This window comes from Aulostomus chinensis, chromosome 24 (genome assembly GCF_037954235.1).
Source record: "Aulostomus chinensis isolate RoL2024-O1b breed Wild chromosome 24, RoL_Achi_v1.0, whole genome shotgun sequence".
NCBI classification, from domain to species: domain Eukaryota; kingdom Metazoa; phylum Chordata; class Actinopteri; order Syngnathiformes; family Aulostomidae; genus Aulostomus; species Aulostomus chinensis.
The window spans coordinates 11,624,378-11,649,359 of NC_141343.1; the positions used below are offsets into that span (position 1 = coordinate 11,624,378).

Genomic DNA, 24,982 nt, shown 5'->3' on the forward strand with positions numbered 1-24,982 from the left:
GAATAATTTGCATATTCAAACTGACGTTATCACGACCCGTGTCTGAAACACTGCCGAGAGCTTCAAGAAATTCAACTTTTTGGACGATTGAACCCTCTGATAAAAATGTGAACAAATAAATTGGTTTTCAGAAAGTCCAAATATTTGTTTGTTTATTTGTTTGTAGCCCGAGTTTTACATTATGTAAAATAGTCATTCTAAATTGCCTTTAAAAATTATATATATATATATATATATATATTTACATTCCTGAAAAAGCAACCCAACTGAATTTAAGTTTTCTTTAGATGTATAAAAATATTGTATTTTTGTTCACATTTTGCAGCCACAGTACAAGGACCTACCATATATGATAAAACTTTGTAAATCATGGTTGTACCAACTCTATTGTTTATTTGTTTGTTTGTATGGTTATTTATTTATTCATAGTCATATTGCTGTCGCCCATTGCCTGCACTGTGCTTGCGTGTGTGTGTGTGTGTGTGTATTCTTGTACTTGCTACATATCGGGTCAAGGTTAGACTTAGGTTCTAATTAGGTTTAGGGTTAAGGTCAGGGTCAGGCACTCAGTTGAGATAGTTAGGTTTAGGGTGAGGGGCTAAGTTAGTGTGTGTGTGTGTGTGTGTGTGTGTGTGTGTGTGTGTGTATTGTACTTGCTACATATCGGGTCAAGGTTAGACTTAGGTTCTAATTAGGTTTAGGGTTAAGGTCAGGGTCAGGCAGTCAGTTGAGATAGTTAGGTTTAGGGTGAGGGGCTAAGTTGGTGTGTGTGTGTGTGTATGTGTGTGTGTGTGTTCTTGTACTTGCTACTTATTGAGGACTAGAATACGTATTTAACCAACAGAGTGAGGACATTTTCAGAAAGTGAGGACATTTTATCCGGTCCTCACTTCTTCAAAGGGCCGTTTGAGGGTCAGGACTTGGTTTTAGGGTCGAGGTTAGAATCAGGTTCTGGTTAGGTTTAGGGTCAAGGTCAGGGTCAGGCGGTGTGTGTGTGTGGGTGGGTGGCTGCAGGACACATCTTAACATCTTAATGGTACTTTGTGTGTACATCACAGCTCCCGAATCCCTGGTTACGAGGGCCATATCCCTATAGAGATCAAAGCCCAATGCCTAAACCTGATTGGGGAACACACACACACACACACACACACACACACACACACACACACACACACACACACACACACACAAACCCAGCCACTCACCCTAAACCTGACCATCTCAACTGACTGCCTGACCCTGACCATGGTTTATAGATATACACCCTCCTAGCGGACATAAAATAATTAAATTAATAACCTGTTGCCAGTGCACCCATTGTGTCCCTTTACAGTGACACATCTCTAGTCCCTGACCTAAACCTAACCAGACCCTAAGTCTAACCTCGACCCTAAAACCAAGTCTTGGACTTCAAACGGCCCTTCAAAGATGTAAGGACTGGCTAAAATGTCCTCACTTTCCGAAAATGTCCTCACTCTGTTGGCTAAATAGGTATTCTAGTCCTCGCTATGTAGCAAGTACAAGAACACACACACACACACACACACACACACATTAATTCTCCCACTGACAACATTGAAGCTTGGTAGATGTTCACCATAAAAGAAGGATTTCATGGTGTATTCATTTGCACCTCATAAAATTAAATCTACGTGATTTCAAGGACTTCATTCAGAGACAATATTTGTGTGTGGGTGGGGGGGGCTTGAAAAAGTAACACCCACAGAAGGGCCCAGGGCACTCAAACATGTCAATCAGAATCAGAACCAGAATCAGAATCAGTTTAATTGGCCAAGTATGTTCACAACATACAGGGAATTTGAATCCGGCCGTTGGTGTCACTCATGGAATTCGCAGAATAAACATAAAAATAAACATAAATAATAGAAAGTATATACATCTGTAGAAAGAGGATATGTACAAAAATGTACAAAACAACAATCTGCAGCTTTCTCCTTTAACCCGTCTTAATTAAAATGTCATGTTGGAGCAGATGGTACAATTAAAAGACGCCCCGTAATCCTCCTCTCAGACGGGGGTTTGGAGATGGGGTGGGTTGGAGTGGGAGACCTCCTCTCCCACGCCTTTAATAATGTCATGAAGCACGATTCCCACTAAACTTTAGTCTTGCTCCCGACGTTACTGGTGAGCTGGCAGCAGCATCAGAAGTGAAGCTGGTTTATCGGTAGCGTGGCGGGTCAATGAGGTAAATCCTATATTAGTCACAGGTCACAAGTGAGATAACATTAGACGTGTTCTGCAACTCTGCCGGACGTCCTTACACAACCTTGGCATCTTCATTGCGTCACTTGAAGTTGATGCTTTGTTTGCAGAAGAAGCCGCGTTGTCGTCGTTGTTGTGCGCTTTCGCTGATCTGTCTGTCAGCCAGTAGGCTCATAAAACTGATGCTTTATAACATTGGTGGTTAATGAAAGGGGAACCCACCGAAAAGGGAGAACCAAACATTTAATTAATTTTAGGAAAAATTAAAAATAGAAGTTTAGGTTTGTCCTGATTTTGCCTACTGGGTCAGTGAGTGTCAGAAATGCTTAAATGTGTAAAATATTGTCCATTCATTCTCTACTCCGCTTATCCGTTAAGGTTCACAGGGGCACTGGAGCCTATCCCAGCTGACACCGGGTGAGAGGCGGGGTTCACCCTGGACAGGTTACCAGTGCATTGCAGGGCCCTCAGGGGCTCAGAATGTTACTCAAGAACCCTTGGACATGGTCACCGGGGGAAGAGAGGATCGAAACAGTGACCCTTTGGTTGCTAGATGGCCACTCTACCTCTGAGCCATGCCGCCCCCGTGTAAAATATTTGATTTTACACATAAAATACTTGTACTAAACTACTGAAAATACTGCAGATATCATCCCCTCCAGCTGAGCAAAACCCTCTCAAACTGAACCTGGTTCTGTGGCTCAGTCCTGCTGTTAAGGGCTTCAGGAAGGTGGTTAGAGAAACCTCAAAATACCTGGGGCTCACTGATCATCCAGGTTTGTCCCAAGGGGGGCCATTTGAAAGATTCCAGCAAAAGAAGCCAGACATGTCGCACTGAAAGGTCATGCAAAATAATAAACTGAAAACAAGTCATTTGAGTCAAATTTATTTATTTTTTTTAATATATAATATAATGTTCTTTTGTAGAAATTTGTTCCTATAAACTTGAGCATTTTTTTTTTTGTTTTTTTTTTTAGCCCCTAATGTAGTCTTACAGACAGGAAGCAAAACCTGATGGTGATCAAGAATGTGCTTGGCCCTGGTCTCAATTGTCACATCTGTAACTCGCAATTAGGTCACGTCTTGACAGGCTTTGTTTCCTCTCTTTGTAAAACTAAAACATGAGCCGAAAAAAGTTCTTTGGTGCGTTGGAGCACGTCGTGAATGAAGCACAATGTGTCTTGTGTAAGTGTCGTCTGTCTTTCATACTTCCTGTCATTCCGGATAACAGTGGCTTGACACAAGGAGAGGGGAGGGAAAAAAATGACAACAAAAACAGAGGTCACCAGAGGTGAGTTGAGGATACGTATGCATGTGATCTAATGTTTATTTCTGTGTGACACAGTTATTCCAGCAGAGATCAATCGGTGGTCAGTCAGCTCAGATCAATCTGTCTGATGCCCTGTAATCACCCAGACTAGCGACTGATCTTAACTCCAGGGTGTGAAAGCAGGATTTGATCATTTGTTATCAGTGTTCAGATTAACAGCCAACAGGATTCCGTTTGATTTTATTCCACAACTCAGAGAAACACCTCAGAGGGAGAGTTTACAGGCTAAACTAGCATGTCGGTAATTTCCTGCACCTGATCCGTGAGCTCCAAACATGTGCGATGATGTATTTCAGTGCTGATTAAGGAAAATTGTTGCACCATCAGGATCTCAATCCTCCAAAAAATATTCCAACATGTCTGACATCAAAGCTTCTGTAGCAACAGCCGACGTGACGGCTGCCAGTATTAGAGGACGTCTGTTGGTGCTCGTGGCTGACCTCAGATGCGTGCTGGCTGATGGTGATGTCACGCTTCGGATGCTGTATCTGTGTGGAGGTACTTTGCTGCTGATAATGGAGGGACAAAGCCTCCATGTTATGCGCTCCTCTGTGTCCGTGGGTGAATAAGAGCCGGACTGTTTAGCTTTAACGATGTCACTGACGACTGGCAGTAAAAGCAGGGAAATGTGGATTACATCACGTGGTTACGGAACGCCTGTTATCAGCACAATGCAGGCATGCATGTGCCCTCAATGCAAATAGCTCAGACTCCTGGCCCTCTGTTAACCTGCCAGCCATCTCCAAGGGATGACGGATCGCTGAAGCTCCAGCCCGCAGGTTTACTTTCACTCAAAACACAGTTCACTTTCTTTTCCCTTTTCTCTTTCAACTCTCTTTGCACTCTTTGATTAAAACCTGACAAACGGTTGACAAAATCCTGTAAATGGGTCGGATTTATGTCACTGAGGAAGTGAAACTGAGTTGTTTTAAAAAGTCACAAAATAATTTATTTTGATGTGGTGCTATCCATCCATCCATCCATCCATCCATCCATTTTCGACCACTTATCCTGTTAAGGGTCGCGGGGGGGGTGGGGTGGAGCCTATCCTAGCAACCTTCAGGCGAGAGGCGGGGTTCACCCTGGATGGGTCACCAGTCCATCACAGGGCCAAAACATAGAGACAGACAACCATTCATACTCACAGTCACACCTACGGTCAATTTAGAGTATCAATCAGCCTCGTCCCCTCTTGGTGTCTTTGGACTGTGGGAGGAAGCTGAAGTACCAGAGAGAACCCACGCAGGAACAGGGAGAACATGGAGACTCCACACAGAAAAATCCCGTGATGGAGCCCAGAGCCTTCTTGCTGTGAGGCGTCAGTGCTGACCACCGCACCACCGTGCCACCTGCTGATGTGGTGCTATATCAATCAAAAATAATTGACAACTGTTTGTTGTCACAGTGAGAATTTGAAATATCAACACATCTCACATATGAACATGATTCAAGCTCCACCCAGCCTCAGCAATTAATGAGTATTTCCAATAACATTTGTTTGTAATGAAAGTCACCTTAACCATCTTCAAAAGAGGGACAAAATTTGTTTTGCCATATCAAATTGGTTCCACCCCATTAAGTGTATGGTTACTGTCAAGTACTCACAAATAGTGCTTTGAGCTAACGTTACTGCCTGACTTCTTCATGACTCCAGAGTGGATTAAGATTAAGATTAATATTAATATTGCAAACACGCGTGCTCTCAACTCGCTACTAACCAAAATTGCCCAAAACCCTTTGAATTTGAGCAAAGAAATAAATAAAAAGAAAACAACAACTCTCTGCTTTGGCAATTTTTCAAGGTAGAGTTGAGCACGGCCAGCGGGTGCATTCGTTTGAAGCAAGTTGTTCAGGGATTTTTCTGGACTTGCTGTGTTATCATTGCTTACTTTTGATCTCAAATCAAAGTGTGTGTATGACTGAGTGTGTGGCTGGATAAATAAAACATGGATTTTACTGGATGATGAGTTAGAGAGTTTGTAAATGGACTTTTTGGACTGCTATGCTATGTAGGATTTAGCTCAGTTGAGCACAACGCAGGAATCAGAAGGGTGACACAAAAATGAAGAATGTACGAAAACACTGGACATGGAAATATTGAACAATATAAGAAATGGAACTGATCCAACAAGTTAAACAGCGCATCCACTGATTACAACCACGCTGTTGGTTTCTGATCCTGCTGGCAAAGCTGCAAATTATGGCAGGTTTGAGTTGTTTCTTTGTGGGTGGCGTTTGTTTAGCTTGATAACCATAAAGTGAAGCTAACAGAGCTAAGCTTTACCACTGCATTTTAGTAAATTTGTAAATCGTCCCATCTGATTTCAATTTAACACTCAACAAGTGAGAATCACAAGGCATCACACGCATGTGTTCCAGCATGACACTGCAATTATTTCCGAGTGAGAGTCTTGTTCTGTATTGAGCTTTAACTTGCCTTGCGTGCTGGAGCTAATGCTGCTGATGTAGGTCAAAGTTCACAGCGGAGATACCAGACTTTGGTACGAGAGCAAGGGCTGTATCTGCTTCCTTCTCTCGACTATCTGACTTCAGAGCTCCTCTTATCTATCATACGCATATTGGAAGAGGCATGTGCTGACGGTGTTGCTCAGCAGGTTCATAAATCAGTCTTCAGCAGCGGAGATGGCTCCCGTCAGAGTTTAAAGCAGACAATACCAACATCCTGTTTGACATAAACGGCCTTTGAGACGCTAGATGGAAAGGAATGTGTGGCATGTTGTTTGTCTGTTAGTTAGCGTGTTCACAAACCTCCCGTCCACTCTGAGTCATTCCTGGGAGACAGGTTTGAAGGTGCAGGACATTGGCGAACCCATTAACACAGCCTCACAAAGATCACGCGAGTGTACCCATGTGAAGTTATCAGACTCGCTCAGAAACCACTTCCTGTGTGAAGAGAAGATTAAAGGGCATGATTTTGAAAGGTTTTCAAGTTTATCTCTGCACTCTTGTGCATTATATATTTTTTAATTTGAGTCCAATGTCTGTCTGATATTAAATTGACATCTAAAATAACTTGAGATGAGGCTGCCAAACCAGCCATCGCGCGTCTGAAGTCATGTCAGAATTTGTAAAACACAGAAATAAATTTGGAAAGAGACTTGCCAGGCATCCCTTGGCTGATGAGACAATGTTCAATTGTGGTGAAGAAATAGAGATTGAAAAAGCTGCTGGTGTCCATAACCCCATCACAGTGTTCTTACGCTCAGGAGCTGCTCCCTTAATTTGTCTTTTTGGCAAAAAAAAGCAAACAGACACTGAGCAACATTGGTATTCATTCATTTTACAGGCCACTCTATGAATTTAAGTCTAGTATTTATTCTCTTTTAAGGCTTTTTTTTGTTTGGCCTCTACTATCTGTCTCTTCATCTGTTGTCAGGAGCAATTGGGGGTTCAGTATTTTGCTCAAGGATACTTCAACATGGTAACCGGGGGAAGTGAGGATCGAACCAGGGACCCTCAGGTCGCTAGACGGCCACGCTACCTCCGAGCCATGCCGTCCCAATTACGGAAAAAATGGTAATTAATTAGAATTTTTTTTATAGTAGACTCACAAATTCCCCTTTCAACAAAATCACAGTGGTTACTCTCCTTAGAATATGACCAAAAATTAGATTCAGTCCTCGCTATGTTCATTCACAGCTACATGAACTTTACTGATGATGTTTTCTGAACCGCAACCGAATGTTTGGTTTGCTCGGATCGCCGGGCCTTACCCGTCGCTGTACAGACATCATAAAGCAGTTTTCCAGCTGCTGTAACTGAATAATGTTCAAGTACAGTCTACAACAAAACAATATCAGAGTTCTACGCATGGTCTTTGAACTGGGGATTATGTATGTCCAGTTCAGAGTAGAGCCGCTGCTCCTCCACATCGAAAGGAGTCAGATGAGGTGGCTTAGGCATCTGGTCAGAATGCCTCCCAGACACCTCTGTTCAGGGCACATCCAAATGGTAGGAGACCTTGGGGAAGATCCAGGACACACTGGAGAGACTATGTTTCTCAGCTGGCCTCCTCCGTGACCTGCCTCCTCCGTGACCCAACCCTGGATAGGTGGAAGAAGATGGATGCATGGCCATATATCAAAAAAAGGATTCAGCTGGTATGGGTTGAGTTGCCTTGAAGAAAGCTCAAATATACTATGGTCCTTTATTGAAAGTCTGTCACCTCCAGCACAACGAGCTCATTAGTTATAGACAAAGAAGTGCAGTGTGCTTCTTCTGTTTTTCCTGATAAAAGTCAGGCCACAAGATGAGCTGGACACCCCAGTCGCTCATATGACTACAGATGTGAGGCTTTCACACAGAGCGAGGTATTCATAAGTGCTTGACCTCCTCAAGTGGCCCATCTGAGCAGCACTCGTACTGTATGTGTGTGACCACAAGCACCAACAACTTCTGGACTAAATAACTTTAACATGAATACACTCCACAAGAAAATAGCCGTCTTCTCCAGCAGCACTCCTATAGTGACCGGGATGTGGAGAACTGCTCGCTACGGCCTGATGAACAGAGCTGACGTGATGGCGATGGCAGAAGACACTTAAGTAACAGACCTTGTTCGTTTTTCTCTCAGTAGGAAAACACAGGAAGATGTAAAGAGTTTTAGCAGGCAAGGGTGCCCGACGGCAGGCTGACTAACTTGCACTGGCAAGGCTGGAGGTGGTTGAGTACCAGCACTCTGAGGCAGCAAACTACAAGAACACGGACAGGTGAGAATTAGACGGCACGTCAAAATTTACAAGAAAACTGGACATCCGTGAACTCAGAGGTTCCTGAGGCGAGACGCCACAAAACAAGACAGAATTCTCTGGCGCAGGAATGTAGCCTGAGCCGGGCTTTATAGCGAAGGTTGATAAGGTGGCCATTACAGCCAGGTATACCTCGCTGCACACCTCTGCCACACACCAGCAGTGCAAATGAGGTAAGAAAAAAACAAAACAACACAAGGCGCAACCAAAACAAGGACTAAGTAACCCAAAAACCCTGCACCAGAACAGTGGTGTCCTGATTTGGTGACAGGTAAGGCCTGCAGGTCTTTACTCATGATATGACATAAAGTGTTTTTTTGTTTTTTTAACGTCACAATAGTTTTTTCATATTAAGGTATTGTTTTTTGTTTAATAAAGAAGGCCGTTTCTTGCTTGTGTCTCGTTGGTATGAAATACCAACATTTGTGTTTTCAGGTTGTTTAATATTGAAAAATATAGAAAACAGTATTATTTTCATTATTTATCCTATTTGGTAGGCCGGTTTGGCCCCCTTCTCGTGAGCCGTCAAATTGATTATTTACAACCTGGCAACCCAAAACCTGTTCTTATTCTGGATAAAGAGCTTACCTGGAAGGTATATATTTCAAGGTGATTCCATCTTAAAATTAAGGACAAATATCAGTGATTGCTCTTCATATCTAACATCGGTCCCCACCACATTCAGCTTTGTCATTGTTCCATTATCCATTGACGCTTTTGTACTCATTATTTATTGCTATTAGTTGCAATGACCATTTAAAATACATCTAAATGTCAGATATGTGCATGTGCTTAACTACAGTTAACTCCCCCCCTTGCCCACCACACTTGTCCTCCCTACCTGTATATCCTGACTCCAGAGCTACATCGTCCTCTGCTCTGGACACCTAATCCCTCTAAGCCATTCTAATGCCCTGCACCCACAGAGGAAGTGCACAGAGGAGAGTCTGAGCTTAGTGACCTTGCAAGCTGATTATAGGCCACCGCTTTTCACCACCAGTAGCAGCAGCAGCAGCAGCAGCAGCAGCAGCAGCAGTGAGACCTGCAGATTGGCTCGCGCAGTTCCTTAAACTACAGAAAGGAAACTGACACTTGATGGTCACGGCCACAGAGGTGACTGGTGAGGAAGTTATTGTGCCGGTCAGAACTCATGTGTTAAAGGAGTAGAGAGAGTCTGCCACTAGAGAGCAGCACATGACTAAATTACACAACTGAGCTACTGGAGAAGTGTGTCACCTGGTCAGTCCCTGCAGCCACATGTAGAATTATGGCAGAGGTGGATTAAGAAACATCTAGTTCATTGGAGGAACCCATTACACCGATTTTTAAGTTAATCCTTGAATTCTTATGAAAATAAAGTTTTTTTAAGACCCTCGATAATAGACAACTGAATATGTTGGGTTTTTTTTTAGGGGAACTAGACAATAGAGGGTCATCCGATGAGACTTTCGTCTGCTGCAACATAAACCAGCAATACATTCGCACTGAGATGATGGTGCTCTAATTGGAATGCCTGACATGGAATTGCATGACAGTCATTCACTCATGGAAGTAACAAAAACTATTGTGCATCTACCCTGAGGTAGGCGTAGAGGAGGTTGCTCAATAAATTCCTACAACAAAAATGGTTACCTATTATGCACCAGACACAGCAACAAACGTGTTATTTTCTCTAATAGTGACACCCCCCCAACCCCAAGGAGAAGGGTGTAATAGACGTCAGTCAATTCTGCGAATGCTAATCTGCCGTCTCAACATGGAGGGGAAAATCTTTTTCAGTGTAATAGCACAGAGTCTGTCCACCTACCTGGAGAAGAACAAGTACATCAATACATCCGTACAGAAGGCTGGCACTCCTGGGTTCTCTGGTTGCTTGGAGCATACCAATATGATCTGGCACTGGATCATAGCAGCGAAGAAGGACAAAAGAGACCTCCATGTCATTTTCCTTGGCCTAGCCAATGCCTTTGGCTCAGTTCCCCATAACCTCCTCTGGGAATCCTTCAACTTCGTCCGCATCTCATCAGCCATCACAACTCTGGTAAAACTTCGAAGACCTGCAACTATGCTTCACAACATCCGAGTTCATAACATCATGACAGCGTGTAGCAGTAGGCATCATGGCAGGCTGTACAATCTCACTCCTGACCTTCACAATGGCCACGGACATCATCGGGGCCTCAAAATGGGTGGTGGTGGGGGATGAGCGAACTAAGAACGGGATCTCCCTTCCACCTATTCGAGCATACATGGATGACATGACCACTCTGACCATGACTGCAGTATGCACCGGGCGGCTACTTGGAAAACTGCAGGAGGATATCAAGTGGGCCTGGTGAAAATCAAGCCAAACAAGTCACGAAGCATCTCAGTAGTCAAGGGAGAGCTTAAAAATGTGAAGTTCTGCATAGGTGACGACCCAATACCAACGGTGTCTGAGCAACCTGTAAAAAGCCTGGGCAGATGGTGTAATGCAAGCCTCAGGGACAAAGACCAAGTGCAGCCACTAAGGCAGGACATCACCAATAACCTGGAAAATATCAAGAAGACCCAACTGCCAGGGAAGCTCAAGCTCCGGTGCCTGCAATTTGGACCTCTTCCTCAGGTAATGTGGCCACTCACTATCGACCAGGTCCCAATAACTATTCTGGAGAAGATAGAGCAAACCATGACCTCATATGTGAAGAAATGGCTCAGTGTTCCACCCTGTCTGACCAACATCAGCCTATCTATGGCAGAGGGGTCCTGGAGCTACCTATTATGAGCCTCACTGAAGAGTGAAGAGCTCAAAAGTTAGACTCCAAATGACCTTGAATGACTCCATAGATCAGGCAATCGGCAATGCTGCACCACCCCTGTCAACTGGGTGGAAATGGACACCGTCTGGCGGCAGACACTCAACAATGAGGATGGAATGCCTCTGTCTATCTGGCTGAGGTAGGATGCAGAGGTTTTGTAGCTTCTTCCACCATCAGGCTGCTGAAAGATCTTGATATCCATGTACAGGCTCTGCGTCAGACAATTAGATCTGCGTATCTCTGCGTAGAAAGCAGCCAGTGGATATGGATCAAGCACAGTGACCCTTGCTGGGCTCACAGAACATCAACATGACCTGCTCAGGAATCCTCCCCACCCCATCCCCCACTTGAGAACCCATTTAAACAACCAGGAAATTCTCATGACTGGGCTTGGGACCCAAGTTCAGGCTTGATCACCCTGTAGCTGGGTTTGATGAGGGTGTGTAGTGTCAAAAGGCTGAAACACCTGATGAATGAAGGGTACACTACTTATGATATGTCCCGAAATGACATCCTCCCTATTTCGGAGTTGCAGCTCCCATGCTACTGTTAGCATCAAGGCAAACCATCCATTGGCACAACGGACAGAATAACATCACGTCCCGTGATTCATGATTCTGGCAACGTGACTCATTTTGATGCAGTGTTTTTCTGGCTTCTCACAGCAGTTCAGCCTTATTCACCCATTCACACTCACTGACGATGGAGGGTGCCATGCAAGGTGCTAACCTACTCATGAGGAGTAATTAGAGGTTCGAAGATCTAACTTGAGACCCTTTCAATACAAGCTGGGGGCCAAAGAGTTCCTCCCATCCTAAAGCAACCGATTGGCTCCTGTCACACTTGTAACAAGTGAACTGATCGGGGTCACTCCGCTGCTCAGTAAAATGTAGGAGTTTTTCTGTAAATACAGCCAGTCTTAGTTTGTGCAGTATGAACACAAAGCTCCTTTAACAGAAGGATTTATGATGTATGACATAAGACACCAGGCAAAGACTACTTCTCCATGGTGCAAATAAACATGAGTAAATGATAAATATGCTTTAATTAATAAACAACCAAACAAACAGATAACTGAATAAATAAGGACTACAATTATTCCCGGTTCCTAGTTCTTTGGAACAAAGACGGAAAAAAAAGCCGACGGAAAGTTCCGCAGTCAACTCAGTGTCAACAGTTGTCACTTTGTTGTTGTTAATACAAAATGTTCCATCTTTGTTTCTTGTGACCACTGAGATATTGACAGGAAGTTGCGAATGAGGCGCTGACATACTTTGTGGCTTCATGTTGCTCATGTTTCGCCTCAGACACGACACAGCCCCTCTGACCATTTGCCTCAGCTTCATCTCCTTTTCCGCTCAGTGTCAGCTTGTCAGCTTTATGTTTGGCTGCCAGAAGAAGAAGAAGAAGAAGAAGAAGAAGAAGAAGACCCGACCAAACAAATACATATCATATTTAAATATCTTGTCAAATTTCAAATTGTATGTACTGGTAATATTAATAAGGGCGGCATGACGGTGCAGTGGTCAGCACTGTGGCCTCACAGCATGAAGGTTCCGGGTTCAAGCCCCGGCTCCATCACAGGATCTTTCTGGGTGGAGTCTCCATGTTCTCCATGTTCCTGTGTGGGTTCTCTCTGGTACTCCAGCTTCCTCCCACAGTCCAAAGACATCAAGAGGGGACGAGGCTGATTGATACTCTAAATTGACCGTAGGTGTGACTGTGAGTGTGAATGGTTGTCTGTCTCTATGTGTTGGTCCTGTGATGGACTGGTGACCTGTCCAGGGTGAACCCCGCCTCTCGCCCAAAGGCTGCTGGGGTAGGCTCCACCCCCCCCCCCACCCCACCTTAATAGGATAAGCAGTAGAAAATGGATCGATGGTATTATCAATATTTTGAATATTAGTTGATGTTAGTAAAATTTCCTAATGTTTTCCTGTTGTAAAAACAGGAGCAATTCCACAAACATTCATGTTTGTAGGAATAAATCCTTCGGAAAGAAAAACCCTTCAGAATGTAGACAATAAAAACAGCGTCAGTGACATTTTTCAAACAGCTTGGCATGTCAAAGCTTCCAGACATTCGAATCACTTCAGGAAAAAAACAACAACTATGTAGCCATCTTACATTTTTATTATATTTCTTTTGCATTTGAATATCCGTCACCATTCACTTCAGTTGTTTGGGAGATTACTGCAGCGCTTTTGATGGTGAAACTCCAGAAGTGTTTTGAGGGCTTAAAAAACTTCCCCTGACTTCCCACGAGGATGAGTAGATGATGACTGAGTTTTAATTTGTGGGTGAACTATCCCTTTCAACACCAAAGAAAGAATGGTTTCATGTGTGTTTTGCATCTGTCTCCCACGGCTAATGTCGTGATGTGTACTGTCGCCGCATTGTCTGATAGGCTTCCCTTTCGCGGTACGTTTGTATATTTTATCTGGCTGTAACTCATCGCATTTCTACGCGTGGGAAAAACTTGATTTGGCATGACAAGATTGCGAAGTATGTTATCTTTGCACTCTGCCCGTGTCACGCAAATAAAGGGATTGATTTTGCAACGTCAATCCCAGTCGTTCAGCGTTCTTTGGAAATTGTTTTGGTTATTCGGAAAGTGCACTTCGAGAAAGTGAAACCACGACATTTTGTGGTTTGATAGATGATCGTTTGATTCCTTTCTATCATCCTAAACTCCCGTTTGAATTGGCATTTATTTATTTATTTATTCCAGTTTGCGTTTGAAATGATTAGAGGTTAATTAGTGGAGTTTGTCATACTCATAAAACCCTTGACAACATTTGTGGGCAAATCAATAATTTATTTCGTTGTTACAGGTCAGTCTCATGATTGTCTGTCATCATTGGAGCTGTTTGGACTCCGACTTTAGGTGCAGTTGTTCTGCTCATTTCTTAGAAACACGTCCATGGCAGATGGTGGTTAGAGTCACGATCAACACCATAAACTCAGTGAAGTCGACCTCTGAGTCTCCATTGAAGTCCAGGCCCTTCAGCAACTTGTCCACCTCCTCCTGGTTTTTTGCCGCCTGCAAACACAATTCCATTAATCCTGCTGAACAGCACGACCGATCACCTCTGCGCTCCGCCGCACGATGAGCTAAACAGAAATCTTCTCTTTTACCAGCCAAATCTACTGAGCCTTCAGTATCAAGGTTGTGCCACTGACATTTAAGGTGTTCCGTTGTAGAAATAACGAAGCAAATCTGAGCTCAAAGAAGCCAAATGTCCAAAAACACAAAATCTACAGTGAAAAAAACTTCCAAACAGATGCAAAGCTTCTAAGTCCTTCTCATGTCTACATAGGTTCGGTTGCAATTGTTCCTCCTCAGTGAGGTGTCGTCCAAAAAAAAAAAAACAGTGTTTAATTCCGATATACAATATATAGTTAGGTGACAACAGGATATAAAGGTGATAAGTTCAGCTTGAATAAATGATGTCCTTTAAATGAATGTCAGACAAATCGCGTAAGTTCCCCAAATGAAACAGTATATTCTTAAGATTAAAAGCCTCTCCAGTAACAGGACAGGTGTGGGGAATTCATCAAAACTGAGAGCCCGGATAGGCAGGTTTCAACGGTCCCTGCTCAGGAGGCTCAGTTACCTTGAGTAGCCCTGGAAGCTCTTTCTCCAGTAATGTCTTGACCTCAGCCTTGCTTAAGGAGTCTTTACTTCCCTGGGAACCCACGTAAGAGTCAAACGTCTTCATGAGAATTGCCATGGCGGTCTCCACCTGGGTCATGGTTGCCGCTTGAGTGGAGGCTAGTTTGCGGAGAATAGATGATCAGGGGTCAGAGCAGGATACGTGTCAGAATTGAGGAGAGGAGAGTTTTCCTTTTATAGCTTTTTGTCAAACAGCTTTGAGAACCATGATAATACAAGGATGTCAAAGATGTATAAGTCAGTTTTTGTGGTTTGTTTGAAATAGGTGGAGGCTCAAAGTGTCAACACAACCTGTGTCCCACTCCGCCCAGGGTACACATTACTCACAGTACATCTGCAGCTTCAGTCCACTTCTATTGATTCAAGGAGAGTACTTTCTGTAAAGCTAACACCAGCAAGTGATGCTGGGATTTGTTTACTTAAGATAGAATTCACCTGCAGTTTGAGATATGATACTCAAGTCAAATCAATTTTATTTGTACGGCGCCAAATCCCAACCAAAGTTCTCTCATGACTCTTTCCAAGCAGAGCAGGTCCAGTCCCACACTCCTTCAATGAACCTCCACCCAACAATTCTCCATCAGCAAGCACATCCTGCAACAGCGGCAACGAAAACCTTCCTTTTAACAGGCGGGAACGTGGAGCATTCGGAATAAGAAGGAGTACAGGAGGACAGAGATCACTTGTACTAGCTTGCACTACCTGAAATCTGTGCGGCCGTCACCTGAGGCAGTGGGTGCACATGAGCCACAAACAGGCACTTTAGTAGGTTTCTGTTCTCGCTGGCGTGCTGGGCTGGTTACCTGGAAACAGCTTTTTTTTTTCTTCTTCTTCTTTTTTTTGTAGAGGGAACGGCTGTAACAATGAGGAATACTCAGCTGGACGCATCTTTAATGTATCAGTTCATGACAGGTTTGAACATCCAGCTATAGGTGGATCACGTGATCTGCCAGCGCGGGGAGTGTCAGGAAACACAACCAGACAAAGCACAATATGAGACACGTCAAAAGTCCAAATCGCCTGTCTGGATACAACCACAAGCCCCTTCCAGATGTCTCTTACTGAGCCATTTGCACCAGTGTCTCCATCCATCCATCCATTTTCTTCCCCTTATTCCTGTTAAGGGTCATGCCTTGAGCCTAGAGAAGCGGGGTTCACCCTGGACGGGTCTATCACAGGGCCAACACATAGAGACAGACAACCATTCACACTCACAGTCACACCTACGGTCAATTTAGAGTATCAATCAGCCTCGTCCCCTCTTGATGTCTTTGGACTGTGGGAGGAAGCTGGAGTACCAGAGAGAACCCACGCAGGAACAGGGAGAACATGGAGACTCCACACAGAAAGATCCTGTGCTGGAGCCGGGGTTCAAACCCGGAACCTTCCTGCAGTGAGGCCACAGTGCTGACCACTGACCACCAGTGTCTCCTGTATTGGTTTAACTTGTTTGCCCCCTGTAACATTGGATCTCCTGCTGTTAACCCCCTCTAAGCCAGTGGTTTGGCTGGCAGTGCTAACATTCATGCTAGCTCTGTCAGACACTGGAAGCCCCGGAGCAGAGTCTCTCTCTCTGGAGTCAGCTGCTGTGGCCACTACCACTCCAGTGGTCACTGGGGTGAGGTTTGTTTGTTTTTTTTGTCATTTATTCATATTTGCAGAAGTCAGGGAATATACTACACTAGTAAAACACAAGCCTGCTGGAAGCGCATCTATCGAAGACCCACTCACGGCCCTCCTCTTTCTCTCCGGGTGAGAACGAACCAGAGTGGATCACCTGAGAATGAGGGTGAATTTTCGACAGAGGATTTTGAGAAGATTCTACAGATTTTTTTTTAAATTTTTTTTTTGGATGTACCACCATCTGTTTTTGCGTGTCCTCACAAATCTAACGATAAACATGAGGCTACATATGAAGTGTGTTTGTCTGAAGCCTTTCCATTTGTGTCAACTGAAACTGTTGATTCTTGTATTAAAGCTTGTAATTCAGTTCTGTCAGAGGCACGCCTGCCACTCCCCGTTTTGTCCTCATAGCTTACACAGCAAACTAGCTACCATTCCAACAACAAATATGGCCTCCCAAAATATGAGTATTGAAATTGGACCCATCTCAAGACCCGGTGCGTTAGGCAGAGGCTGAGACTTAGGATGGGAGCTGGGCATGGTTTGATTACAACTCTGAATGCAGGATATCGCACCGTCCTAGCATTTTCCAGGGTGTGTCTTGCCTAGAAAAGCAAAGGAATCATGCAGGAACAAAAAAGCATAACGACTCACGCAAAATTAATCCGGCTCCTTCATCACTGACGGCCCTCTTTACACGCGTGGTCGGATACACCGCCATCAGGGTGTGAGCGTGTATTTGAATGGCTTGTTGAGAGGTCGCCGTGAAGCGCTTTGAGCGCCGCAAAGGTAGAAAGGCGCGGTACAAAATTGAGTCCGTATATCGTTTACCATTTAACCCCCTGTCAATGACAGCGCGCAGCTGGAGTTAGGCACGGATAAAACGAAGCGGCTTGATGACATTCACTCCCGAGAAAATGGCGGATGGACACTTGGGAGCAAAGAAAGGGACGCGCGGCCAAGAGATGGAACACGAAGCAGATAAATCTTCTTCCAGAATGAGAGGGAATCTTAGTTTGGCTCTCACCTGTGATGAACACTGAAGGAGAGGCTGGGGATGCAAAGTTGGCCTGCTTTCTGTCCGTAGGTGACAAACCATTTGCCCCCCACCCCCGCATGTGCCGTTAGTTGTACGTACATTTGCTTCTGATGCCGCTGAGTCCTCCTCTGTGGCTTCTCGCCACAACGCCTAAAGACCAACAGCAGATTTTTCACCGAAGCGTTCTGACCACAATGAACTCTACTCCAGTGGTCTTGAGCAATCATCATGCAGCAACCTGAAACTACCTTAACGCTCACGGATGTTGTTTCCACTTCCTGTGAGAGTGAACTCAGCCCCCGGACACCAGATTTTTCCGCTCAGCATATTTATAACCGTCAGATGTGTGTGAGTGTGTGTGTGTGTGTGTGTGTTACTGTACTCCTCACATCATTTTACACAAAAATAAACAAAAGTATACACACATTAACCCATATACATGATATTTTTTTTTATTTTTTTAAAGACAATGACACATTTAAACTGATATATTTTGCGTGGCCGGCTCTCAAAGGGTACAGTTTTTACACGCGGGAGGGTGAAGAGAGGGTCCTCAGCAGGTCCGTCCTCAGCCACTTGGTTTCGTCTCCACACGCTCAAAGTAATCGACGGATTCATAAACTGGAACCTGACACTGAAACGGACAAGAGAACTCATTGCAAGACTCGCCCAACAGCACCCGTGCAGTACCACACGGTATAACAAGTAGGCATAAACAGGACACCAGCTGATGATGTCAGAACGCCAGGTTTTACAGTTCTACTGCCAGCCTGTCAATAATCGTGTTTGGTGTCACCAAGTACTTGAGTGTAAGGTTGTAGTTTTAACCATGCGTTCACTCAGCCGCGTGGAGGGAGGCTCTCTTTATGAAGACGTGATGAACAACTCCTCACCCACCTGTCAATCTGTCCCAGACTGACCAATAGGGACATGGTCCCGCCCACGGGATTCTGCCCGATAGCGAGCAAAGAAAAAAAAAATTGAGTGCGCGGGAAAACAAACTTGAAAGCAAAGACTTGAGAGAGGGAAAAAGAACCTGAGAGCAAAGGAAAACTTTTGGAGAGAAAAGACAGTTTGCGAGCTAAACTTTTAAAGTTGCGAGCAACATATTTTTAATCACGCACTTATTTTTACTAACTGTAACGTTTAAGAAACTTTCTTTCGACCGCCTTGTCAATAGTTCCTCTGAAATTTTATTTATTTTTTGTTTGTTTTCAGTGTGAAAAGTTTTACTCTCAATTTTTTTTTTCAACAGTTACATACTGAATGGCCCATATCAAGAAAACTTAACAGTATGTAAATATTAAACCAGTCCTATTATGCTCAGCTTCATTCTGTCGTGAGACTCTTTTGCTTGGCGAGAGACATTTGTTTCTCCTGAGCTTCACCGGGGGGACCCTAAAATCCTCGCACCATGGGCGAAGTATTAAGAACCACTGCTATTTAGGGAAGGAGAAGTCGCGGAGTTGCCGATCATTTACTTGAAAGTGAAAATGAAGCTGGATCCTGATGAGGGGTTTCAGTGCGGGCAGAGTTTTCTGAGTACGACTCAGGTTCTTAATAAAAAAGAGACTTGAAACAAATGCATTTCTCCTCTTTCTCCATAAACGCTGCCATGCTGAGTGATGTCACATCAACTTCTCTAAAAAAAAAACCCAACAACTTCCAATTTCCATACGTGACCACTTCCGAATATTTCATGAGTGCACTAAACCTATTTATCACATAGCTGTTGCGTATAAAAGTACTGAATTCCGTACAAGTACAATTAAGCTTTTCTTCAGTGAGTTTAAGTCAATGTTGTTTTCAAAGGATGGAAGGTCGTTTTTTTGTTGTTGTTGTTTTTTTGTATGAGTGGGTGAACTCACCCACTGGGAGGAGCCTCTGGAGGAAGAAGTACTATGTTTGTCCACATCAGCCACCTCCGAGTCGGTGTGGGGAACCTCATAGATCACCCTGGCTTCCTTGACTGAACCCCAAACACACAAATACAAACAAGGTTAACTGTAAACTTATCATGCGTACAACAGGTGAAGTGTGTTCATCATTGCAGAAGAGAGTAAACGTCATGGCCGTCGTGTTACCGTCACTGACAACTGAAGGTGGAACTGATTTCTATCCGTGATGATTCATCGGTGTTCCAGCGCTCGGCGGCTATAGCGCCTGACCAGGATTAAAACGAGAACCCCATCCTGTTTGAATCCCACTCCTGCTCTGTGTCTGTTGAGGGTCAATGAGCGCCTTTGCGACATTTCCGGCACTGTAAACTAATCTGTTTGCGATGTGTTTGCTCGCGGTTGCGCCTCAGTTTGCTAACGGTCTGGTTCTGTTTTACTAAAGGTAAATCACCACAGTGCGTATCGAAGGGAATTTCCCACAATTTTTCTATATTTATCAAATTTACAAAAACTTGAGAAACGATTCACATTTAAAGGAAAAATCGGATTGTTTTTTTTTCCAGAAACAGTGGTCAGTTCTTTGTTTCTTTTCGGTTTTCGGTCAGTCGGCGAATGTGTACTTTTTATTGACTACACGCTCCAATTGTCCATCCATCCATTCATTTTCCATACCGCTTAGCCATTCAGGGTCGCTGGAGCCTCTCGCAACTGACATTGGGCGAGAGGTAGGGTTCACCCTGGACGGGTCGCCAGTCGCCAGGGCCATCAGGAGCAATTAGGGGATACTTGGCAATGGTCACCGGGGGAAGTGAGGATTGAACCAGCGACCCTTCGGTTCTTAGACGGCCACTCTACCTCCGAGCCATGCTGCCCCCGCACACCAATCATCGACAATGATTCCCTCTCCAAAATACTGAAGAGGATTGCATCCATTGGGAACGATGTACATTGACAAACCAAGTTTCGTAAATATTACGAATTGAATCATCAACAATTTTTACATCTTCACTAAAAAATTTTATGCAATGTATAATTGTTGTGTATTATTAATTTTACATGAAGCCACAGACTTTTGTTATTCTCTACAAATTGAAAAGCAAGAAAGAACTGGAAAAAAAAAAAAAAACTCGACGTGTCTTTTTCCATACACTGGGCAATGATGGAGGTCACACGTCTGCTTTTTTTTAAAGACTTTATGCAACTTGGACGAACATTGTAAGGTGATGTAGTCTTTCTGAGAACCAAAACCGAATGCTGAACTACGTTACCGCGCTTTCAAGTCGCAGTCCCGATAGAAGTGAACCAAAGATAGAACGAGGTCTTCGGCCTCGTACCCCAAATACAAAGAAATACATGGAATTTTTTTTTTTCCCCACACTGTGAGTGATACAGTAGAGATGAGTGATGAATGAGTCCAGAGGAATGAGTCAGTTCAATGAGTAGTAACAGTACCGTCTGTCAGAAGACACAGGTAACTGGGTCAATACTGTGTACATGGCTCAAGCAAGAAAGTAATAAGAGTAATTTTTTTGTGAATATGGCGTGGACAGCTCTTGGATGATCCATAACTGGACCCTCGGGGGATTATTTGAGTACCTTTTCTCTTCCGTAGATTGCAGACATAGCCGAGAGCAAGGAGGAGTGTCAGAGCCACGGTAGTCAGGCAAATTATCGCGGGATACGGCAGAGAGCTACTTGAAGACACTGAAAATGTTCACAAAAATTCCGTGTTAACTCGGGTGAATCTTAAAAACACAGTGTTCACAAACTCTGAGATTGCTGTTCTGTTCATTGGAGAGGCACCACGAATCAACTTTCTGGAACCGACAAAATGCAACAGCCGTTTTTGATGTGTTTGTCACATTTCTACCTCCTACCTTCAGGTGTGTTGTTCTGGGTCGTGACTGTGAGGACCGTACCATTTCCATTGACAGTTTTGTAATATGGTATCTCCACATGGACGCTGCAGACGTACGTGCCCGAATCCTCCGTGGTGACATTTTTCAATGCCAAGCTAGTGCAGTTATCTGACTGATTAAAGAATATGTTTGAGTCCTTAAGTGCTGTATTTTTTAGCCATTTGACCGTCGCTCTTTCAAGGATTCCCGTCCAGCAGCAGCTGATGCCAACCTCTGTCCCCTCCGATACAGAAACACGGGGAATCTGGATCACACTGATCCCAGTTGAGACACCTAAACAGAAACATGCACCACGTCACACAAGAAGCCAGAACCTCGATGTTCTTGGTCCTTTCCTGCAAAACCCCCAAATATGACCTGTTCAACTCATTATTGGTCAAAACGCGTGAGAGTTTCGATCCAGCATGGGACATGTAGAAGGAAAAAAAAAGAAAGACAGTTGACAAAAAGCACTCACAAACAGTTCTTTTGTGAGATCTTGCCAAACGTTTCACGAAGTTTATAAAATATGGACCCCATGTTCAACTTTCGATTTCCTCCAAAACCCCCTTCAAGTAACCTCAGGGGCTCCGTATAAAAGTACTTTCTGAAAAGAACAGAACACGTACCTGTTTGTGCAAAAAACAACAACAACAACAAAAAAAAACACCATTCGGTGCAAATCCAGCGAAGAAATACAAAACATCAAGAAACATCAGACAGAAGACGGAAAAACGACAAATGATGCTAACAACAAATGACAACAAGAAAAAGCGACTTGAGTAAAGCAACGGGAGCAAAAACCCTCCATCACTGTCGAGCGCTTTAAAGAGCGCATTCGTTTCAAAAGAGACGCCGACTTTCTGGTGAAAGATGTTGCTCGCATTCCCGTTCCAAACCACGTAAACGCTCTTATGAAAGGGATTCAGACAAAAAAGCAAATCTACCGGCACAAATCCCAACATTCGCGCTTGAAGTGAAATTATTTCGGGGCCATAATCCTGCAGGTTTGATATTAGAGGACGGTGTTTGTACTTACTCCAGGATGAGGGGGCACAGAGGGAGGCAAGCAGCAGACAGCTCAGTAGAAATGTCATCTCTGAGCACTGAGAGCTAGTGCTCATCGTTGCGCACACACACACACACACACTCACACACACACACACTCACACAAACCCATCAAGTATCTCAGTTTCTCCGACAAGAGCATCCGTTTTCCTTCCTCCTTCACTAAGAATGCGACTGCACTTTCAGCTATCATGACAAACGACGGGGTTTTTTGTTGTTGTTGTTTTTTTGTTTTTCCGGTCTCTGTCCTCTGAGATGATTCGTGCTTTACTGGTGACGCCGAACATTCTGTTGTTTCAGAATTTCTGAGGATCCTCACATTAAACAAAAGACATGTCCAGGAGAAGAGTTTCTTCATGCCAAAAACAGAAATGACAACAAGAGCTCTTTCATTTTCACTCAAACCTACGTGCCACCCACAGTTGGTCTGACTTCCAGTTTTTTGCAGAGAGTTCGCGGTTTGCGCCGCAGCATTCCAAATATGACGGTTTTTAATCATCCACCCCTGAATGACGTGAAGAAATTAAGACTTGAAACAGTTTTTGTGACATGCAAACACTGAAAATAAATATAATTCCGTTTGGATTACAATTAAGATAGAACGTCGGGATATCCAGCTTGAATCGATAGATGGCTCATGTACCAAACATTAAAGATTTTTCAACCCTTTATACCAAAGACATGGACCTGTGTGTGTGTGTGTGTGTGTGTGAGAGAGAGAGAGAGAGAGAGAGTGGTGACGCTGTTTCATGTAATGAGGAAATCTGCGTGTCTGTTCATTTGTTGGCTCTACTACCAGCGACCGTGCAAAGTATTCTCAATCCTTCGCAGAGTATTTACGTAGGCAGGCGAAATACTTCAACATAGCAGTTGATATTAGCGATGTCCCGATCAAGTTTTTTTTGCCCCGCAACCAAATCCATAAAAACAAGTCCTAAACTGATCATCGCATTTCCCTGACATGTTGCCTCCTGAACGACCTTCCAGATGACCTTTGTGACAGCTGAGAAAATCTGCACTCAAAAAAAACAAACGCCTACATTCGACATTGCACCTGGTGTTTTAAATAATTCAACAAACAATCGACAGTCGCATAAAAATCCGTACTCGTTCATTTTTTTTTAAATGGATGACAAAATAACTTAAAAAATATATATATGTATACAAATGCGCATTTTTACATTTAAGTCCTGAACCAGTGGTTGACTTTTTTTTCTGCTTGAAAAAAGACCGGTGGCAACGATCGATCAGTTGCAGCTCTACGTGACGGCTGGTCAAAATTCAATCAGGCCTTCATTCCCATCTTTGGCGTAACATCCAGGTCCTCCTTAAATGGTGGGGTCAGAGCAGTTCATGTTCTTCCATAGTTGGCCAAGTTATTTTATGAACCGTACCCGAAAATGAAAATTAAACATCATGTCACGGATGATATGTTGAGGCTGAATGAAAGAAAGAGTGGAAAAGAGATCAAAATGGGAAAGTTGTACTTTATTTGGAAAAATAAAGTTAGTTATTTCATTATAATTTAGATTAAAGCAAATAAGTCATCAGGGCAGTACGGTGGTGCAGTGGTCAGCGCCTGTGTGTTAACTCTGTGTGAGTCTGCATGTTCTCCATGTTCCTGTGTGGGTTCTCTCTGGTACTCCAGCTTCCTCCCACAGTCCAAAGACATCAAGAGGGGACGAGGCTGATTGATACTCTAAATTGACCGTAGGTGTGACTGTGAGTGTGAATGGTTGTCTGTCTCTATGTGTTGGTCCTGTGATGGACTGGTGACCTGTCCAGGGTGAACCCCGCCTCTCGCCCGTAGCCGCTGGGATAGGCTCCACCCCCCAAGACCGCCCTTAACAGAATAAGCAGTAGAAAGTGGATGGATGGACAAATGAATGACCAACAACAAGCTTGAGAACAAATATGTAAAGGTATTCTCAGCAGTTTTGGCTACTGGACTTCCATGTACTGACATCTGGTGGTCAAACAGAAGAATGAAAGAATATGATTGAAGCAGCCCATCACCATTTTGCATATCCTCATTTCCTTTCCTCAGCCTCTCCTTACATATTGACCTTCATTTTGGTGGGAGTACCCAACTATCACACTATACATGCACATCAGAAAATGGTTAAGAAATGAAAAAAAAGAGAATTTGAAGTTAACACAAATGTAACTTCATGTGCATCGCCCAAAAGATTTACTGTGACTTGCAAGTTCTCGTTAATGGATGTCTTGAGCGCACAAAATTGTTTTTCCCCTCCTGCACTATTTCTTTGTGACTCTAGAATGTTGAGGGCCAGCCACGTTTATTCTAGCTCGAAGCTAATGGCGACTGAAGATCTGATTCGTATGATTTCCTGCTCGTTAATATTTTTTTTCCTCGCTTCTGTATTTGATTACATTGTCTTTTTTTTTTAATTCGAGTTCGAAACAGATTATCAGCAACTTCAAAGACACAATCGCCGGTTCGATCCTCACCTCCCCCGGTGACCATGTCGAAGTATCCTTGAGCAAGATACTGAGCCCCGTCCAGGGTGAACCCTCTCGCCCAGTGTCAGCACACACACCGAATAAGCGCTATACAATCCTGCAAATAAATTCAACATACTGTGCGAGCCAAACACGCCAGTAGGTGGCGATATTGCACCAATTCCTCTTGAGCC

The 24,982-nt window shown here is 43.9% G+C and overlaps 2 protein-coding genes across 3 annotated transcripts; both read right to left on the reverse strand.

The window, feature by feature from the left end:
- Positions 1 to 13,262: 13,262 nt before the first annotated feature.
- On the reverse strand, positions 13,263 to 14,999 carry LOC147238711 (protein S100-P-like). The gene is made up of 2 exons (XM_086197318.1): positions 14,741 to 14,999; positions 13,263 to 14,166 (listed from the first exon to the last, which is right to left on the reverse strand). The coding sequence occupies exons 1-2, from the start codon at positions 14,876 to 14,878 to the stop codon at positions 14,026 to 14,028; spliced, it is 279 nt and encodes a 92-aa protein (XP_086053444.1). The 5' UTR covers positions 14,879 to 14,999; the 3' UTR covers positions 13,263 to 14,025.
- A 2,861-nt stretch (positions 15,000 to 17,860) lies between these two features.
- On the reverse strand, positions 17,861 to 24,969 carry LOC147238712 (uncharacterized). Of its 2 annotated transcripts, none has more exons than XM_086197014.1 (5): positions 24,798 to 24,969; positions 21,237 to 21,551; positions 20,956 to 21,063; positions 19,330 to 19,430; positions 17,861 to 18,095 (listed from the first exon to the last, which is right to left on the reverse strand). In XM_086197014.1, exons 1-5 carry the CDS (start codon positions 24,811 to 24,813, stop codon positions 18,030 to 18,032), a joined length of 606 nt encoding a protein of 201 aa, XP_086053140.1. In that variant the 5' UTR covers positions 24,814 to 24,969; the 3' UTR covers positions 17,861 to 18,029. The 2 variants fall into 2 exon arrangements, with proteins under 2 accessions (XP_086053140.1, XP_086053139.1); XM_086197013.1 differs by lacking the exon at positions 24,798 to 24,969 and adding an exon at positions 22,297 to 22,762 and having other exon boundaries at positions 17,862 to 18,095.
- Between the last annotated feature and the right edge of the window lie 13 nt (positions 24,970 to 24,982).

Coding starts and splice junctions, on each gene's coding strand:
- LOC147238711 (XM_086197318.1), bottom strand. CDS start 14,878: ATGACCCAGGTGGAGACCGCCATGGCAATTCTCATGAAGACGTTTGAC. Junction 14,167..14,740: donor AGCTTCCAGGGCTACTCAAG/GTAACTGAGCCT, acceptor TTGTGTTTGCAG/GCGGCAAAAAACCAGGAGGA.
- LOC147238712 (XM_086197013.1), bottom strand. CDS start 22,381: ATGAGCACTAGCTCTCAGTGCTCAGAGATGACATTTCTACTGAGCTGT. Junction 19,431..20,955: donor CAATCTACGGAAGAGAAAAG/GTACTCAAATAA, acceptor TTTGGGGTTCAG/TCAAGGAAGCCAGGGTGATC. Junction 18,096..19,329: donor CCAGAGGCTCCTCCCAGTGG/GTGAGTTCACCC, acceptor TGTCCGTTTCAG/TGTCAGGTTCCAGTTTATGA.